Here is a 21,579-nt window from a genome sequence, read left to right as displayed (position 1 = left end):
TGTTCCTAAAGGTAATGGGTTCGAGCATCAGTGACTGCAACAGAGTGATTGAGATGTCATTGTTAAATGGTTGAGAGTATTTAGAACCGATATTACTTTATAATATTTTAGCTTGATAAAAAAAATTATTTTTTATGCGATTTTACCCAAAAATCACTCTGACAGAAAATAATTATCTGTCAGGCACTGTTTCACCAAATTTTATCGAACTAACATCCTTTCTGAGAAGGCGTGAATCGTGGTTTCGTCTGAGCTGGCACCACGTCAGGAAAGGTACGGATGGTCATCTCCGCCTTATCTGAGCTGGTGCCACGTTAGGACAGGCGTGGATCGCCATCAGCGCCTTTGCGGGGTTTTGTCCGAGCTGATGCCACGCAAGGGAAGACGCGAATCGTCATCAACGTCTTAGCATTTTAAAAAATATGCTTTAAAAAAATAAAAAATAAAACAATAGGGACTAAGATTGTAATTTAATATATATTAGTTCCATGAGTTGAAGAACTTAATGAGGTTATGTTATATAGACATATTAGAGTATTTAGGTTATGTTTTTTTTTAATAATGTGGGATATTAGGGTTAACTTAATGGCCCTGTTAGATATCTTATAAGAAATAAAAAAAATTAATTTTTTAAAGACATTAAAAATATATTATAATTTTTTATTTTTTTATTTTTATTATGTTAATTTTATTATTGTAAAATTATTTTTATAAAGTTTTGTGTATATATTATAATATTTTAATTTTATAAATAAGACAAATGAAAATTTAAAGTCGCTCATTCTTTAATACAATTATAGATAGTATGAAAAATAATTTATATAATCAACAAACACAAAACATAATACCAAACAAACTCAAATCATAACATTAAAAAAGCTCAAAACACAAACAAACTCAAAACATATTAATATTTTTAATATCCAACAAACATGTTAAAGAGGTAGTAAACTCCTTGCTGGTGCATTTTAGAGTCACTCATTCTTGCCTCTAGTTTACTGAATTAAATGCATTTTAAAGTCACTCATTCTTCAAAAATCTCTTCGAATTTCGACCCAAATTTAGATACTTGAAACCCGATCAAACAAGCAACGAGAAAAGGGTTTTTATTTTCTGTCGAAGGTGAGAAAAAGCGAGAAGGAAGACTGAGCTGAGGAGGAGAAAAGGAAGTGAATTTATTTTCCTTTTAAATTCTATTATTTTAAAAATAATTTATATCCAAATTGATAGGATTTATAAATATTAAGATCCAAATGTATAATTATGCCATTTTTATTAACGGACGTGTAACCATCTCTGTTAAAAACTAACAGCGGGTGGCTTGATTGAAAAAAATTAGCTGACCCTATTCCCATATATAATGGGGTAAGGGGGAGGTAGGATAGTAGGCTGCCCCCAACGCCAGGTTGAGAGCAGCTTCCGTGGGAGACCTCCGGCAATCAGAATTATGAATTGCCCACCGTGGGACACGATCCCACGACCACAAGGTTAAGTGGCTTGATTGAAACATTTAAATAATTAGATGGTTTGATTGATTCAATCGAAACTTTGGTGGTCAAATTGATTTTTTGATCATAGTTGGGTGGTGATTCGTGTAGTTTACCCTAACCACTAATTAGCTCCCAGAATTGGCGGCGTCTGGATGCTATTATTCTTCACCTTCTATTATTAAAATTTTAATAATTTTTTTAATAAAAAGATGGAAAAAAAATACAAGTTGGCAGTGCCAAAGTTTCATTGACAGTATATTTTCCCCACCAAACAATGTAGAACAACCTTTAAAATTCTTGTTTTTACCAGTAGTTTTATGTTATTTTTTATCAATTTTAATGTGAATATTTGATTTTCTTTAGAATCTTTTTCGCTGTTCAACACTATATTGGACGCCAAGGAAAATTTGATGCAAGGTTCATTCTTCATACAATTTATCTCATTTTTAATTGAAAACCCAAATATTTAGAATGTAAGGATTGTTTTCCGAATTCTAATCAATGGGGTTAATTTATTTATTAATGAATGTTTATATACTTTCTATGCAGATTATGATTGATCGAAGGTTCGTTCTTCATTTAGACGATCTCATTTTGAATTGAAAACCTAGAATATTTAGAATAAAAGAATGATTTCCTGAATTCAAATTATTAGTTTTTGTTTGTTTGTTTTGTTCTTTTATTTGTTCAATGTGTGTTTATGTATTTTAATGCAGATTAAGGAACTGATAATTGGACGTATATATGAACAGTGATTAATGATTTGGTTATTGAATTTGGAAGTTGGAGATGTCTACCCAGTATGAAACATCTGACCCCAAACCTCCTTCTGGTAACGTTTCATTTATACAAACAAATTATAGATCAAAAGGCTGTCTTTTTGTATATTTTTTTGTTTAATATTGTCTTCCATAAATGATTACGACATACACAAGAAGGATATGAAAGCAATGAAATTTTGCTGACATTCTGGATTGTTGGCAATGATGTTCTCCCCCTTTCTCTTGATGGAATGGCTATGGCTGCATGCAATTTTTGACAATATTGTTTTTGTAATGAAGAATATATTATTCATGGTGTTAGACAGACGTGTTTCCGGAAACAAAAATGTTTTTCCAAGAATATATGTTTGGTTAATTTGATTATGTTGGATTTGTAGGATCAGGGTCTTCTTGCTTGTATGATCTCTTATGTTCAGACGCACCAACTTGGGAACGATCAGGTGATGCAGAGAGTGCATGGTGTGTCAGAAAAGAATGGAGATCCTTTGGTATTATCCCTTTAAGTCAAATGTTGTGTTTCTAAATATCGTTATCCCATCTAACATGCTACAACTATGTTATTCGGATTCGAGTATAAATGTCAAGTGCGAATATCATCCGACATCAATGCTTTGAACAAAATTCTTTTTTAAATTTCATTATTAAACAGGTGCACGAGCAAGGCTGGAGAGAATGTTGGAAGAGTCTGGGAATCGTGTTTGTGCAGATTGTGGATCCCCAGATCCTAAATGGGTGTAAGTATCTCATGCTTTTGACTTAGAATGTTTTCTTTTTTCAATGTTCTTGTTTCTGGGTTATGTTATTTGGATTTGAAGATGTGTTTAACATGTGTATTCAATTTTTTATAAGTTTTTTTTTTTCATATATTAGGTCCTTGAAGGATCATGTATCCGGTACGCATGTCTAAAAAAATGTGTCAAATACGAGTACTTCAAGAAAAAATAGAAGAGCCAAATATAGATTTTCCCATGCATTTAAATGATCGTTGGAGGATCATATCCCATATATATGCAGAAGGCCTCAGTTTACGCCTTCAAGGCAAGGTGCATAAATCCTGAAAACGTAAATCATGTCTGACAAATATTTAGATACGAGTATAAACTATGATCCTCCACATATATTGAAAAACATAAAAAGTTAAAGCATATCATATACTCTATCTAACATTTACTATTTAGTTCAAATAACATAAATGTTTTTCAGAGATATCACATCTTCATCGTGGATTTCTCTAATACTTTGTATGGCATTATGATTCTAGTTCATACAAATATGAATAGAAGCACGCATGTACACTCTATGTTACTCAGACTTGGGTGAGCCTCCCATATCCGACTCGGATATATCACATTTTTTAAAAGTTTTTTTCTATTTATTTATATAGTGTTTGGAGGATCATATTCCTATATTTACATCCTTCCAGTCATGAAATACGAGTATGGAATATAAATATTTAATAAAAATGTAAAGTCCGAGCAACATAATATTTTATTCGCTGGTTTTCTAATTTGAGAAGCAACTGTGCTTGGTTTATTCAGTGAAGCTAGACAAATGGACGGATGACCAAGTTGATTCTCTGGTAAATTTGGGTGGCAATATCGTAGTAAACAATAAGTATGAAGCTGTCCTTCCTGATAACCTTAAAAAACCCGGACCGGATTCCTCCATTGAAGAACGCTCCGATTTCATTAGGTGACGCCGGGTTAAAGTTATGTCTATTTTTAACACGATCCATTTTTTTCTGAGTACTCTGTTTCTTGCATGGTCAGGAGAAAATATCAGATGCTGCAATTTTTCGTGTTTTTGCAGTCAGTCAAGACTCGTGTCATAAAGAACAACCTAAATCCGCTCTGGAATGAAAGCCTAATTGTTGGAACCGTTTTTTGGTTAGGTTCGGAATTGGAGTTCGACTAGAATTGATTGGATTGGGTTAGAGTCGCCACCGACCACTTTAAAACGAATTTAAGTGGATCGAACACCATCTTACCTGATATGCGTTGTACCAGAAACGTGTCGGGTTCGAGAGTCGGTTACGGTCAAGGAAGGATTAACACCCTTGAACCGCCCTTTCGGTACCAATTAATTCATCGGTTATCTTAATTGTGAAAATTAGAATTTAAATTAGAATTCAAAACATTCGTTTCGAATTACTTACCTTTGATAGGTTGAAATTATCACTACAAAAATAATTAAATAATAATAATAATAAAAGAGAAAAAAATGTTAGTAAAATAAAAAAAAATGATAAATAAATAAAAATAAAATTTAGTAAAAAACGAAGGAAAAAAAAGAAACAAGGAAAAAATAAAATATATACTAAATAAATAAATAAAAACTAGAAAATGGAAAAACAATAAAGATAAAATAAATAAAATAATATATATATATATATATATAATGATAATAATAATAATAAAGGAAAAAAAGAAATAAAGTAAAATATATGTTGATAATAATAATAAAAGATAATAATAATAATTATTATATATATATATATATATATATATATGTATATATATGTATATATGTATATATATATATATATATACATATATATATATATATATATATATATATATATATATACATATATATATATATACATATATACATATATATATACATACATATATACATATATACATATATATATATATATATATATATATATATATATATATATATATATATATATATATATATATATATATATTAAACTAGCGACTAAATGGTAAGCATAACAAAATTAGAAACCCAAATTGAAATTATCGAAAATTTTACTTCAGTGACCAAAACAGAAAATTTATAACTCACAGACACCAGTAGCATGGTTTACCTAGACGCAAAAATGCACATGAGACCCCTGATAAAACGACGCCGTTTCGTCAACAGTATAAATTCCTTTCCCTTGAGCTAAAAACGACCATTCTCCTCATTTCTCACAATTGCTTTCTCTCTCCACAAACGTTTTTCTCTCGCCTCTCTCTAGCTCGATGACAACCCGACCACACACAGGCCACCACCTGTGGCGCCGACTGCCGCACCAGCCATCGGCGATGGTGGCCGGAAAGACCCAAAGCCTCACCAAATGCTCTCCTCTACCCCCAAACACGAAACTGAAGCCCGATTCCCCTAAAAAAGTTCCAAACGACGTAGATCTGAGACAAACCGTTCGGTTTTCTCACCTTTTCCGAGTGGCTCTCCGAATCTCCAAGGCCTTCTTCTCCGAGTGTTTTTTTTTTGCGTTTATGTTGCTAGTTTACTTGGGGCTTGACTCCTTGTGTTTACTATTTTTTTCTCATTTTTGTCTCGGCTGTTCGATCGTTTTTTTTTTGTTTTGGTATGATGATATCTTTCTGTTGTGTGTTGATGTTGGGTCTTTGACTATTATCTTGCTGTGATGGACTAGTTTGATGGTTTGTGTTTGGCTCGTTCGTGGTGTTTTCTGGCAGTGTTCAATGATGGGGTATTTATACCCCCTCCAGCCGTTTATTAGTTCTGAAAAATAGGAGGTTGTGATGTTGTGAGGCCGGTCATCCCAGGATGGGTCAGTCCCGGGATTTCAGGCCGGCCGTTTCGCCCTTGGATCGTCCGACTACCTTGCTGTGCGACGCCCTTGACTGTCTTGATATGTTAGGGTTCTGAAACCCTAGTGAACTGGGCTGGATCAGGCCCCAAAACTTGCTGGACCCGTTGGACCCTGGGAAAATAAACAAAATAAAAAAATGTTCATAATAATAAAACAGAAAAAAGGAATAAATAAATAAATAAATAATAATAATAATATTATATATATATATATATAATATTTTCCAAAACCTATATAATATATACATTTAAAAATATTTTAAAATTATATATTATATATATTTTTAAAAAATGTTTTTAAAATTATATAGTTTTCAAAAAAAAAATTTAAACTATATATTATATGTTTTCGAAATGATTTTCAAAACTATATAATATATATATATATATATATATATATATATGTTTTCAAAATGTTTTTTTTAAAAAACTATATACATTTTCAAAATATTTTAAAACTATATAATATATATTTTCAAAAATGTTTTAAAAACTATATATTATATTTATTTTTAAAATGTTTTTAAAAACTATATAATATATATATTTTCAAAAATGTTTTAAAAACTATATATTATATTAATTTTCAAGATGTTTTAAAACCTATATAATATATAAATGTTTTCAAACATGTTTTTCAAAACTATATATTATATATATTTTTTAAAAATGTTTTCAAACTATATACTACTATATATATATATATGTATATAAAAAAATAAAAAAATAAAAAAATGGGACGAAAATGAGTGTCTACAACTGACCCTCTTTGTCCTTTTTCGTGGAACGAAAATTAGGATAAAGATAAAAAGACACAAATTTTCGTTTGGGGGAGTTGAAAAATAACTCCCTGTCGAATTGAGTTGCAGATGGCTCCTCCGTCACGAAGTCGAGTACACCTTGAAATGATATGGAATTGAAGCCGTAGTTCGGAATCAGGATATGGGTTCAAATTGCAGCCCACCTCGCTCTTCTTCTTGGTTTAAAGATCTTGGTTGGAAAATTCGACTGGAAAGTAGTTCTTTGACTCTACCATGTGGTTGAAAAGCCCTCGAGCTGAATGAAATCAAACTCGGAAGGGTCTTTGGCAGATAGCCCTTCTGGACTTAAGCTATGTTGTAAATGATGTGCCTTGGAGCTGAGCCTAGTCGAACTCGAAGGTCTTTGGTTGGCAGATAACCCTTCTCGACTTAAGTTATGCTGCAAATGATATGCCTTGGAGTTGAGCGTAGTCGAACTCGAAGGTCTTTTGGTGACATATAACCCTTCTAGCCTTGAGTTATGCTGTAAAAGATGTGCCCTCGAAGCTGATTGTAATTGAACTCGAGGGTCTTTGGCAGATAGCCCTTCTCGACTTAAGCTATGCTACAAATGATATGCCTTGGAGCTGAGCGTAGTCGAACTCAAAGGTCTTAGGTGATAGATAACCCTTCTAACCTTGAGTTATGCTATAAATGATGTGCCCTCGAAACTGAGTGTAATCGAACTCGGGGGTCTTTGGCAGATATCCCTTCTCAACTTAAGCTATGCTGCAAATGATATACCTAGGAGCTGAGCGTACTCAAACTCAAAGGTCTTTGTTGGGAGATAACCCTTCTAGCCTTGAGTTATGCTGCAAATGATATGCCCTCGAAGCTGAGTATAATCGAACTCGAGGGTCTTTGGCAAATAGCTCTTCTCGACTTAAGCTATGCTGCAAATGATATGCCTGGGAGCTGAGTGTAGTCGAACTCAAAGGTCTTTTGGTGACAGATAACCCTTCTAGTCTTGAGTTATGCCGTAAATGATGTGTCCTCGAAGCTGAGTGTAATCGAACTCGAGGGTCTCTGGCAGATAGCCCTTCTCGACTTAAGCTATGCTGCAAATGATGTGCCTTGAAGCTGAGCATAGTCGAACTCGAAGGTCTTTGTTGGCAGATAACCCTTCTAGCCTTGAGTTATGTTGCAAATGCTGTGCCCTTGAAGCTGAGCGTAGTCGAACTCAAAGGTCTTTGGCAGATAGCCCTTCTCGACTTAAGCTATGCTGCAAATGATGCGCCCTCGAAGCTGAGTGTAGTTGAACTCGAAGGTCTTTGGTTGGCAGATAACCCTTAAGTTATGCTGCAAATGTTGTCTTAACAAAAATGGCTTCCCTTCACAAGTCTAAGCCGGTCATAGTTCTTCAGGTGGTTCATCTGAGCGGGTCTGAACCAAGTAATATGATTTTTGGGATGATTCCACTTCACGGGAAATTCCACTGATAAATTCTGTCCGCCGGATATCTTTCGTCGTGGAAGTGTTAACTGGAAACCTGCTACTCGTTGTTGAGTTTAGCCGAAATGAATTTGTTCTAAATAAGTTCTCGAACTCATATGAAGTTGATTGTCAATCTTGTAATCTGCCGAGTTAGTTGAGGGGTAGCTTCTCGTTGGTGAGTTAAGCATCCACCATCGTTCTTTAAAGGCATTGCAAATCGAGTATCCTTCATACTGGAGTTGAAACTTGACTCTAAAAACTGCAAAAAAATCATGTATGCTAAAATGAAGAATGTGATGCACCTAAGTATGTCTAAGATGCATGCAACATGAATGAGCTCTGTTTTATCTCTCGGACGGAGTCTTGTGTTTTGTTTGTTAATCTGGTCCCTGAAATCGATCGTACCCTATTCTCTTTTCGAGCTTTGGCTTTACAGACCTTTCATATTTGAGACTGTCCTGTTTGAAAATGTTTTTCTCCTTTTTCTTGTTTTAGGAAGGAAAATTATGTAAAATATGGTTCGCAATTGAATCAAATTATAAACGTGAGTTCACAGAATATCAAAGGAATCAATAGCTCTTTTAATGTTTTCAGAGTTACAGCTCTTTAACAAATATTCAATTAGATGAGTTGGCTTTAGGTTGACTTAAGGTTTTAGCCATAAAAAATGTCATTTTTTTCGGTCATTACAGCATGCTTTTTCTTTGGCTTGGCATTTTAATTGGATGCAGACAAAATGACGCAACTAGCATTATCAATTACTAGACCCTCCATTTCAGTTCTTTGAAATCTTCCATTTGTTCAAGTTTTGTTAGCTCCTCTAACAACGGTAGTGCAAAAAATATAAGTCTAAAAATGAAATTCTTGAGTTCTCGTGTGTATTTGACTATAACAAGTGTTCTTTAACTCCTTTAGTCCATATTTACCGATAATTTTTTGCTTAGATAAATTTGATTTAATTTGACGTTATCTGGCTATCTAAATCCATAAAGTCGGGGTGTTTAACCAATTGCTTTAGAGGGACAACTTAACATTATAATCACTTTTATCAAGTTAACTGAAGGGTTCATCTCATTGCAAAGGCTTCGGCCAGACAATAGCAGTAGAGCAAACACCAAATTTCCAAGTGTTCAAGCAATGTCATGGTTTGAATGTAATATATTCATAAGGCTAGGGCTTTCAAGTTTCCTCTATAACTAATTTCCTTAGTGGAATAGCTCAGCTTTACGGATTTAGTTTCTTAAGATTGTCAAGAAGAACCTGTTATAGTCAAGGTGTTGTTAAAAGTAAAAAATTTCATCTTTAGAGTTCAATTTCCAAACAACTGACCTAAACTAGATTTGCTTACTCGACTATTCCATCTGTGAAGATCATTTTCATCACTGAACGTCTTAAATAAAAAATATAGTAATGTCATATGCAAAAGGATGCCCCATGTTGTCTGCACCTTATTAAAGGAAAAGGTTATATTGGTTAATTGCAAGAGCAGGGTACGGTGTTTGAGGGTATATTCTGGGTAAGGTTAAGGTCCTTGTTTTAAAATATGTTACTTTGTCAAAGATCTGTAACTTTGAACCATTTACAGAGTTTCTTAATTCAGTTGATATTCAAAGAATTTCAAGTTTGCAAATGTGATTCATTGCTCGTAATCATTAAAGTAACATAAATTTATTAAAATGTTCTTACAAAAAACTTGAGGAAAGATGAAAAAAAAAAAACTCAAATAGAATGTCTCAAAATTGAATAAGGCCTCATCAGGATGCCCCATTTGCCACGACTCTTTCTGCTTTGGGAGTGTCATTGCTTTCACCATAAAATTCCAACTCTTTTCTGTTAATCATTAGATGGATCAAGACTCTAAATTCGGTACATTCTTGTACATCATGTCCATCTTCATTATGATAACAACAATGACTGCCACCTTTGGATCTGATGTGCTAGGATGTGGTGCAAGAAACCCCACATTTATCATTTGCCTCCATACCGAAGCCCGATTCCCCTAAAAAGTTCCAAACGACGTAGATCTGAGACAAACCGTTCGGTTTTCTCACATTTTCTGAGTGGCTCTTCGAATCTCCAAGGCCTTCTTTTCTGAGTTTTTTTTTGCGTTTATGTTACTAGTTTACTTGGGGCTTGACTCCTTGTGTTTACTGTTTTTCTCTCGTTTTTTTCTTGGCTGTTTGATCGTTTTTTTGTGTTGGTATGATGGTATCTTTCTATTGTGTGTTGATGTTGGGTCTCTGACTATTATCTTGCTGTGATGGACTGGTTTGATGGTTTGTGTTTGGCTCGTTCGTGGTGTTTTCTGTCAGTGTTCGATGATGGGGTATTTATACCCCCTCCGACCGTTTGTTAGTTTCGAAAAACAGGGGGTTGTGATGTTGTGAGGCCGATCATCCCGGGATGGGTCAGTCTCGGGATTTCAGGCCGGCCGTTTTGCCCCTTGATTGTCCGACTACCTCGCTGTGCGGCGTCCTTGACTGTCTTAATATGTTAGGGTTCTGAAACCCTAGTGAACTGGGTTAGATCAGGCCTCAAAACCTGCTGGACCCATTGGACCCTGGGAAAATAAAAAAAATAAAAAAATGTTAATAATAATAAAACAAAAAAAGGAAAAAACAAATAAAAAATAAAAAATAATAATAATATTATATATATATATAAAATATTTTCCAAAACCTATATAATATATATTTTTAAAAATATTTTAAAATTATATTATATATATTTTTTAAAATGTTTTTAAAATTATATAGTTTTCAAAAATATTTTTTTAAACTATATATTATATGTTTTCGAAATGATTTTCAAAACTATATAATATATATATGTTTTCAAAATGTTTTTTTAAAAACTATACACATTTTCAAAATATTTTAAAAACTATATAATATATATTTTTAAAAATGTTTTAAAAACTATATATTATATTAATTTTCAAAATGTTTTAAAAACTATTTAAAATATATATATATTATATATATATATATATATATATATATATATATATATATATATATATATATATGTATATAAAACAAATGGTACGAAAATGAGTATGTACACTAATGTTGTCAATTCCAGAAAATGTTCCTCCTTTGAAAGTGGTGAGTTTGGTTTTTTTCACACCTAAAAGAAAACGTGAAAATTGTTGTCTGGAATTTACATGCAGAAATATGGAAGCTTAAACTCACTCTACATTGTTTTATACTTTGCAACATAAGGCTCGTCAATAGTTGATATTCGTGTGTACGACGCCTGTATTCAATTCATATCTAGGCACAAATACAAGGATACTCTTGTTCTTGCATTCCCGAAAATGCTGATTATGGTTCAGTAAATGATATCTGGGTTTTATATGCAGTTTGTATATGATAAAGATATCTTCAAGAATGATGATTTTATGGGGGATGCCGAGATCGACATTCAACCGCCCGAGATAAGTGAATCAATGAAGCTCATAAAATGAGTGGCGGACCACGATAACCACCTGATAAAAGATGGTGTCATAACATTAACTGATGGAAAAGTTAAGCAGGAGATCTCTTGTAGCCTACAACATGTTGAGAGAGGAATGTTAGAGATTGAACTCGAATGCGTCCTGCTTATGAAGTAGTGGTTGTAAATATTCAGGTACATATTGAGATGTCGAAACTTGATATTATTGACTTCGATTAGATAATGTGATTTAGGAAACATTGATTAGATAATGTGATTTAGGAAACATTGACTCGATTTGGTTGACAATATCGTTGTCTTCTCAAGGTGTGTTTTTTTGTCGTCCCACTTTAAGATGTTCAAGAGATGTAAAGATCTAGATCTTGAACAAATTCAATTATCTAAAGTTGTTTTGAGTGTGTATAGCTGTCGGCTTCGTAGTATCCTTTCATTTAATTCAATTGTCCAAGTATCTAATATTAAACTGGGTTGCAACCTTCAAATCCATGTTAGGATGATAAAATTTCGAATAATTATGCCGAACTGTCTTGCTCTTTATTTTAAGTATGTCTCTAAATATAGGTACGAATATATGATCCTCTAAAGACATGGAAGATACCTTGAGCGCACCCAGTGCAAGTCCCGCTTACGCATGGTGGATAACGTCCATCAATTTGGATAAGTCTGGGATATTCTTCGGTTCGAATGTGTCAGATGAGAATAGAAGTGATGTGCGTCGTCTTCTAGAGGCCTCAAATGAAACTAATCCGGAAAAATACCTTCGCCTTCCATCCATTATTGGCAGAAATAAGAAGGGAGCTTTCTTATATCTATCTGTAAAACTTCAAACCCCAATTAAGAATTGGTGCGTGCGGGCTCTTTCGCAAGGAGGTTTTCATAAAATCTAAATCTAACCCAATCCGACCCGAACATATCCTTAAAAAAATTCGACTCGATCAGAATTTGATTACATTTTTAAACTCGTTCCAATAAGATTGACGTGTCCATCCCTTGATATAAGGCTCCATATTTACATTTGAAATTTAAAGTTAATTTACACTATTTACTCATTTTTTTCTAAAATTATAATCCACAATATTCCGATAGATTCTTAACATAAAAGATTAAAAAATTTAAATGCAGAGGTTACATTACATTTGCAAAGCGATATTAGTACGGATGGGTATGAGATAGATTCAGTCGTGTTTTCAGTCTATTCGATGCTGTTCAAAAAATATTTACCTTTCATTCAAAATTCCGTCCGAGATTACAGTAATGTCACTCGATTCGAATATATTTTTTAAATAATCTGATTCGACTAAAATCCAATTTTATTTAAAAAAAATCGACCCAAAAAGGTAAAGTCAGGTTGAAGCTTGTTTAATTCGAGTCTCGTACTCATCCTTATCCTTAAATGCAAGACTCCATATTTACATTTGAAACTTAAAGTTAATTTGCACGATCATAGATTTTTTTTAAAACATTTTTAAGCAAATATACAATTTAATCTTCTCCAAGTTTGTTTATAGTAACATATTATTTACTTATTTATTTCTAAAATGGTCATCCATAATATTAAAATGGATTCTTAACCTAAAAGATTAAAAAACTTAAAGGTAGACGTTACCTTTGCAGAGTGATATAAGTAGGGATGTTCATTGGATCGAGTTTTGGGCCAATCCAATTCAAAAAATATACATCATCCATCTGAAACCCGACCCTAATTTAGATTAATTTCACCGACCTTCCTATTTGATATAAAACCTAATTCGACCTAACACGACCCAAACATATCCTCTAAAAGCCGACCCTATTAAAATCCAATTTTTTTCTTTTCTTTTTTTTAAAAAAAAAAAAGCTTGAACCAATAAAATTTACTTTAATTTAAACCCGTCAAATTTGGGTCCTCCGTTCATCCCTAGATATAAGACTCCATATTTATATTTGAAATTTAAAGTTAATTTACATGTTCGTAGAAATTTTTAAGTATTCTAAAGTGAATATGTAAATTATTTTTATCCACGTTTGCTTGTAGAAACATACTATTTATATATTTATTTCTAAAAGGGTCATCCACACTATGCTGATGGATTCTTAACCTAAAACATTAAAAATCTTTTAAAAACTTAAATGCAGAGCTTACATTTGTCGAGAGATATAAGTAAGGACAGACATGAGTCGGGTTGATCAAGTTTTCTGCTAACCCGACCTGATCTGAAAATATACACTCTCCATCTAAAACTCAATTAAGGTTTTGGAATGATTTTACCTAACCCAAACTCAACTCACATGTTTGAGATAAAACTTGAATTCGACACGACTCAAAAAAAATCTCTAAAAAAATCCAATCAGATCAAAATCTAATTTTTTTATAAAAAAAAAACCTGACCCAATAAGATCTAGTCTAGTTGAAACTCGTCACACGTTTCATGTGATCATCCCTAAATATAAGGCTCCATATTTACATTTGAATCTTAAAGTTAATTTACACGTTCATATAATTTTTAAGCATTTTTAAGCTAATATATAAATTAATGTTATCCATGTGTGTTTATAGAAACATATTATTTACTTATTCATTTCCAAAAAAGGTCATCTATAATATTTAGTTGGATTTTTAACATAAAATATTAAAAAAAAACTTAAATGCAGAGGTTATATTTGCAGAGAGATATAAGTAGGATGAGTATGAGTGGGGTTGAATTTATTTAGACCAATCAAATTCGATCTAAAAAATATACACTATGTACTTAAAATCTGACTCGAATTTAGTGTAATTTGATTCGACTCGAACCTGACCCACTAAATGAGGTGAACTCAAACATTGATAACTGGCCAATTCATTTGTACATTTGAACCAATGTTTAATGATCCTAATATGAGTACGATGATATGTGTTGAATAACTAGTGAAGAAACACAGAATACTTGTATATTGAATAGAGAATGAATGCAATACATGGTTTACAACTCCTCTGTTGTTTATATACAGCTCTCCATAGTTGTTATAGTCTTAACAGACTTTGTAACTACACATTAACAACCTCAACTAAACATTAACAACCTCAACTAAACATTAACAACCTTAACTGCTAGCAAACTTCTAGAATCACTAAACATCATGCACTAGAGCTCGAGCCACATAAGAGCACTAACTCATTATGCTAACATTCCCTCTACTTTTTCTTCTTCTGTTCTTCTAACCTTGAACACACTATTATAGCAAGCTATAAAACAAATTACAACTAATTTCTGCATTCAACCTTCTTGATGAAAAGATGAACAATTGAATCGAAAGTGTCGATGTTTCCTTCCGTTCACTTTGAATCGAAAGTGCCGATGCTTCCTTTCGTTCTTCTTGAATCGAAAGTGTCGATGCTTTCTTCCGTTCACTTTGAATCGAAAGTGCCGATGCTTCCTTTCGTTCTTCTTGAATCACCTTCATTTATTTCTTCTTTACCCTCTTTTACAAGGTTCCTTGACATACTTTTTTCCCTAATCAAGAGTTAAAGTTGTCCACCTAGAATTCTGTGTAGAATCCATACAAACTCCTGTTTGAGCTAACAAAGCCCATGTTCCAGAATAGTAACAACTAGATATCACGAAAAAAATCATGCCTAGTAACATCTAAATTGCAACGATATTGATATGAGATAATCGAGCTTTGCCATCATCAAGCATCCAACGCAGCACCGGAGCTCCTGCGTCATTCTTTCAGTATGTCCATGTAGAACTGGCATTTGCTAATGTCACTTCCATAATTGGTCAGACTATCACTTAGAGCTTTGTATTGACCGCCACAAGCATCCGAGTTCACAAGATTGTTCGTGTTTGGTGCGGGAGCAGCAGAGGCAGCTGGTTCTGATGAAGCAACAGTCTCGTGTTTGATGACACGAGGGCCAACAATGGCATCAGCTGCCCTATGAGCCATAACAGTTCCAACACCCCATCCAATACCATCTACGATTGCAGCGCCAAATCCATTTCCCTTTTGCACAGGTGTCGGGGGAGGGGCATAACTAGCAGGCTTTAAAGGAGCATTGTTCGCTGGCGCACGAGCAGCAGGACGTGGGACTGACCTTCCTCCTGAGCTTCGGCGAGGCATCGTTTGGAGATTGCAAATTATAGGAATTTGACTTGTTAAAGGCTTGAACGATAAACAAGAGAAAACAAATATCGCAGGCTTTTCATCTAACAATTTCCGGGTAGTTGCAATCGGTACCCGAGGTAGCAGTGAAGGAAACGAGCAATTAACAGTTTGGCCGCAAGGTTTACGGGCATCTTCCTCGGTTGTAACTCTAACAGGATTTTCATCAAACAGTTTCTGGGCAGTTACATTCGGTGCATAAGAAGGCAGTGAAGGAAGCGAGCCATCAAGAGCTTGGCGGCAATGTACTGTACGTGCATCTTCTTTACAAAGCAAGACTTCATTTTCCTCTTCCTCGTCCTCCGCATTCGTTAAATACAAAGGAAGGGGTAATGCGTCAGAAGCTTTGGCGGTGGAAATGGAAGCCGGCGGCAACCAAGGATGAGGAGGACGAACTCCATGCAGCGACTGTGAATCAGCAGCAACCATGAACATCGAAACTTCTTACAGCAGAAACGATCTCTCCAAGACTTATGGCGATTGATACCATGTTGAATAACTAGTGAAGAAACACAAAATACTTGTATATTGAATAGAGAATGAATGCAATACATGGTTTACAACTCCTCTGTTGTTTATATATAGCTCTCCATAGTTGTTATAGTCTTAACAGACTTTGTAACTACACATTAACAACCTCAACTAAATATTAACAACCTTAACTGCTAGCAAACTTCTAGAATCACTAAATAGCATGCACTAGAGCTTGAGCCACGTAAGAGCACTAACTCATTATGCTAACAATATGGTTTTCAAAACATGCTCCAAATACATAGGAAAACTTAAAATTAAATATACTTATATTTAAAATTCGTATTTAAATCAAATATATTCATATTCGACATTAAATATATTCATATTTAACACTTGTATTCGAGTTCGAGTAATCTATAGCTTACATCTTATATTTTCAACTGTAAAGTGATTGAGATCGAGAAAGTATACTGAGAAACTACCCTGAATTACGAAACAGTGTCCGGCGCAGCCATTGATCGTCCTCCATAGCCATGTGAACGACCGAAGTGACAATCTTCTCCTTTTAAACACTCAATCTTCAGAAAAATGATTGAATGAGCGTGAATGGATACTATCTTCCGAAGTTGAAATCTCTTCGAAATCTAACTATTTTCTCAAGTGTCCTCTACAAAAACTTTGAAAATGAAATCCCGAAAGCGTTTTGAATATTGTTTCGGATCTACAGCCGATATCGATGTCGGATCATACTGCATCGATTTGTACGCATGCTCGAGCTTCTTGGTAATGTCGTAATCTTGTAGAATGTCGATTATACCAAAGAAGAGGATCACATCATAGAATACACCGGTAGGTTCTCCAACTAGCTGAGCTTCACAATCCGGTTTCCGGACTGTCTTCTCGGCCGAGCAGGCATATTTATACCCAATCTAGTGGAAGACCCCCTGCAGTTGTCATATTGAAACATCATCACATGTGATTCATGTAACTTTCTAGATGAAACTGAAGATGTTCATATTACCGAGAGGGATCGACAGGAATCTGATCCTTTCTAGCTTGAGATAGCCTTCCTTCGTTTTCGGGATCTTGATACCCTGCAAATTATGTCCAAAACATATCTTAATCAGGTAACAGATCACGGATAACAGAGTCATGGAAGATTTAAATTCCAGGGATAAGCAGAAATAACCGGTAGGCGTGAGAACTCCGGTAGCACTGGACGAATAAACTTCTCGAAAATGAAAACCAATCAGCAGACTGTAGTCCATGGTTCTCTCCTGTTCAAGAAAGTCACAATCTTGGTCGACTTGCCTGCATGAAAATCACCCCAAACATTCATATATGCTAACCAAACTTAAAAGCCTGTGCAAAATTAGATGATGGTAGTACTAGAAAAGATAATCACCTGCAGAACTCTTGGAACCATAGTTTCTGCAATCGAAATATATAATTGAGATCAAGGTCCTTGAGGGTTGTTGTCGGATCGACTTCGGATTCAGGTTTATAAGTTGTGCGGCCATGTGAAGAGCCATTCAAGTCAAAACGACTATGAATGGCATAGTGAGTAAAGAATAGATTCTCCATTATAACAAAGCGTACCTGACTCATTAAATCCCAAATGAAGAAAGTATGAAACTGATTCCTGAAATCCTATGACTTCGAATCAGGAAATTATGTAACATCAACGTTACCTTTTTCTGCGCCGAACCAGTTAGTTTCACACAATGAATACCAAAAAATTTTGGGACTAAAGTGTTCTGGAATGACCAAACATGATTGTAATAAGCCGGGAGCATTCTTATGAGAACCTGCAACATTAGTCATTAAGAGTGATTAGTGCACTTTCTAAGTTACACAAACAGTTTCCGAAAACAGGAAAACTCATGAACAACTGAATTGTAAGGGACCAAATGTTGTCATCTATGGAAAGTTTCTCGATTTACAGTGTGTTCTGCCTACAAATATGATACAAAAAATTGTGTTTTTGTAAGGCGGCCATACAAAAAATTTGCAGCAAGATGCAGAGCTAGCTTATAGTTTCTGAAGTAGAAACAACTAGGAGACTTACTTTTCCTTCAGCCTTTTTCATGGTCTTTATCATGTATCTGTCATCATGGGTCAAGTAAAAGAACATTCCACTTTTTCCAGGAGATGATAGTTCACGAAGGGCATCGTTCCCACATATCGAAAGCATGTAATCAGCTGCATCCACATTGAACAATTTCCTAAGGGTCCTGGAAATGTAAAAACGAATACATGTCAGGAAATACTACGTGTAACCAATAATTATATTTCCAAATGGCTTGTAATGAAGGAGATGGTCAGATTTCTAACCTGAATACAAGTGGACAGTAATCTTTCCACTTGAAATCGCAGGATTGATGCGGTGGAGTGTGCTTGGATCCTTCAGGAGGAAATTTGGTCCATATTTTTTCTTTCGGGTCGAAAGCCGAAGGTTTTAGGTCAAGGGATATGGCTGGACCAGACCTTCCAACGGAATGTCTACAATATGACCAGAGAATCAATACATACATGATAGGCCACTAAATCATTATATCTCAAACTGAACTGTAAGGAATGAAATTCTAACCAACTGACAGGAAAAAGGAATCAAAACATAATAAGTACATTAACTCCATACAAAGCAACATCAAGGTTCAAGTAAAAAGTCACTACCTGATACCTAGTTGCAAATTGAGCATTAGATCATAATTCTTATGGCCTTTCGATATCATTTGGCCTTGCTTCTTCATCATCTTCATAAATGGTGGCACACACGCTCTTGAACTATATTCAGGATTAGGAGCTCCCACTGCTCCATCTTCAAACCTTGGATACCCTTCAGCATTCCAAACATCATTCACATCTGAACAACAACTATGGTTATGTAATTTCGACAATCTCCTTTGCCTCCCTTCATTCCTCTTAGCCATTGCAGGCCAATTTGGTATCTTTTGTGATGGTAATATTGACACTTTCTCACCAGGACATATCTTGCAATCTTTCAGATCCTCTAAAAACACCCTTTGAGGATCCCAATCGAGATTATCAGTCAGTGAACCGGATGGATAATAAGTTCCATTCTGATCCTTACCATCTTTACTCCAAATAGCAGCATAAAAGCTCCCATCAGGCCATCTAAAATTCCCATTTCCTCTAGGAAAACCATCTTCCCAAGAACCATCATATCTATTCCCATTATTCCAAATCATTGTTCCATCACCATTCATCAATCCATTCTTCCATTGGCCAATGTATTGATTCCCATTCTTCCATAGGTACTTCCCCTGTCCATCCTGCGATCCACTGCGCCATCGGCCTTCATAGCTATCCCCGTTGGCATAACAATGAATACCTTCTCCTTGTTTATAGTTCATAACCCAAGACCCTTTGTATGTTTCTCCTGAGAAACCTGTATAATTACCATTACCATCCATGTAGCCACTCTTGAATTCGCCTTCGTAGGTGGCCCCTGAAGGCCAAGAGAACTTGCCTTTCCCCACCATTTTGCCTTTACACCATTGACCAACGTACATGCATCCATCAGGCCATAAATACTTTCCATCACCATGAGGCAAATTGTCACACCATTGGCCTGTATAGAATTCACCTTTTGGAAGGGCTTTATCGACATGGCGAACTTCACCAGGGCTCGGGTCTTCATCATCAACATGAGCCACTGACATTGCTGTAAATATGCTGGCTGCTTTCTTCTTTGCAGCAACTTGTGATTTCTTTAGTCTATTTTCCAAGGCCTTTCTAAAGCCAAGCTTTTTGTTCATTTGTTCATTCTATGTATGAAACAAATTAAAACTTGTCTCTTTTCAAGCTACAATTTTCTATTTCCTTTCTTTAACCAATCATAAACCCAATGATAAAAAAAAATTATATCCATCTTTCTTCTTTCTGTCTCTTCATTGCATCAATATGGGAACTTTCATAAAAACGAAAAATTTAAGCGAAAATGGAGGGAAATGAAATTGTCTAAATAAATAAAAACCCAATCTTTTCATTTCCTTTTCTCAGAAAAGTTGAATTTTTGGGATAGTCCAGTTGGTGTTAAGAAATGGGCATTTTTCAAAACTTGGAAGTAAAATTACAGAGAAATGGAGGTGCTAGATTGACGAGGATTGAGTTGCTTTGGAATATTTCTTTTTGGTTTGTTTGGTGGGGATGAGCCAAAAAACAAACCAAAAACCTTTTCCTATGATTTCCGGGTTTAGCTCCTAAAATTTATAGGAAACCAAACATTTGGAGGGGATAATTCGGTGAACTGATGAACGAGATTGCCATTTTAGACTGTCTAAAGCCTACCGGTTATCAACTAATTTTAGTTCATTAGGTCTTGATCATGTTTTTCCCTCGTATGTTGTCTAAACTGCAAATTGATTAATGATTTATGTTCCTTTTTATTAGCTAAAAGACAACTCTTGTTCAGGACCAAAATTTTATGGCCCTTGCGTGATGGACACCAAACTTCTAAAATTCGAAATGCAATCACTAAAATTTTTATTCGCTTTCATTATAATCAATATTGTTGCCAGTTGTCGTTAATATTGATTGACTCGTTAAAGTCATCTTCTTCCCCAAAACCTTAAATTTATTATATTATTTAGTACTCGTCGGCCTCCTTCCTAAATCACAACAGTTTAATGTTATATCGATCGCTGTCGTTACTAAACACAACATCCACCATATTCAAGAGCTTCACTTCTTCCCACCATCAAACCATTCATCACAATCAGTTCATCCATTTTTTCTATCTTCCTATCATGGAACAAATTTTGCTCAATTTCCACAACCATTTTCCCTTGCAACTGAAAAGTGTGCTCCATGTGGAACTTGACCTACTACAGCTAAAGCTTGTACTGGAAATGGTTTGAACAATTCTTCTAACACAACTAGTGTACTTCATCCAGAAACAAGAAAACATAATCATGTAACATTCTCATAAAAGTTATCTTTCTTTAAACTTCATGATCCATACTAGTGCAAGATAATACAGTGTATTTAAGACTCAAGTTTTATGTGTTGCATAAATTGATGAAAACTTTATTAATTGAAACACAATCTCTCTTTCTCACTATGTTGTCTCCAACTCGTGGTTGTGTTTTGAGATTTGGATGAAATAATTAGGATAAATGGTTCGATAACCATGAAAAGATGATGAATTTCTTGAGTATGGTGGATGTTATGTTTACAGGCGATGCCGATGATGACGACAACCAAAAGAACATCGAATTTAGATATCCGATAAATCATATTATCTAAAAGTGCCCAATCCACTTCCATCTCTAGCTATTAATCAAACATCTGATAAAACTGTTAAAAACTTCAGAATGGCTAAATGGAGCTGCAGACTTCCATTAAAGCACAGGCCAAAGGCAGCAGCAATGACTTCTAATACAAAAACAGCACGTCAACTAG

General features: G+C 34.6%; 1 protein-coding gene and 1 pseudogene across 1 annotated transcript; both read right to left on the bottom strand.

Annotated features, from left to right (window-relative positions):
* Positions 1-15,237: 15,237 nt before the first annotated feature.
* Positions 15,238-15,673, bottom strand: LOC120118277 (uncharacterized protein C6C3.02c-like). Its single transcript, XM_039138361.1, has one exon. It carries the CDS (start codon positions 15,634-15,636, stop codon positions 15,238-15,240), a length of 399 nt encoding a protein of 132 aa, XP_038994292.1. The 5' UTR covers positions 15,637-15,673.
* Positions 15,674-16,797: 1,124 nt separating this feature from the next.
* Positions 16,798-20,032, bottom strand: LOC120118482 (annotated as a pseudogene).
* Positions 20,033-21,579: the final 1,547 nt, after the last annotated feature.

The sequence above is a fragment of the Hibiscus syriacus genome, unplaced genomic scaffold (genome assembly GCF_006381635.1).
Source record: "Hibiscus syriacus cultivar Baekdansim isolate YM2019G1 unplaced genomic scaffold, ASM638163v2 tig00110328_pilon, whole genome shotgun sequence".
NCBI classification, from domain to species: domain Eukaryota; kingdom Viridiplantae; phylum Streptophyta; class Magnoliopsida; order Malvales; family Malvaceae; genus Hibiscus; species Hibiscus syriacus.
This window is presented reverse-complemented; position numbering and strand designations above follow the sequence as displayed.

Excerpts from the sequence above, each read along its gene's own strand:
- LOC120118277 (XM_039138361.1), bottom strand. The coding sequence starts at position 15,636 with ATGCCTCGCCGAAGCTCAGGAGGAAGGTCAGTCCCACGTCCTGCTGCT.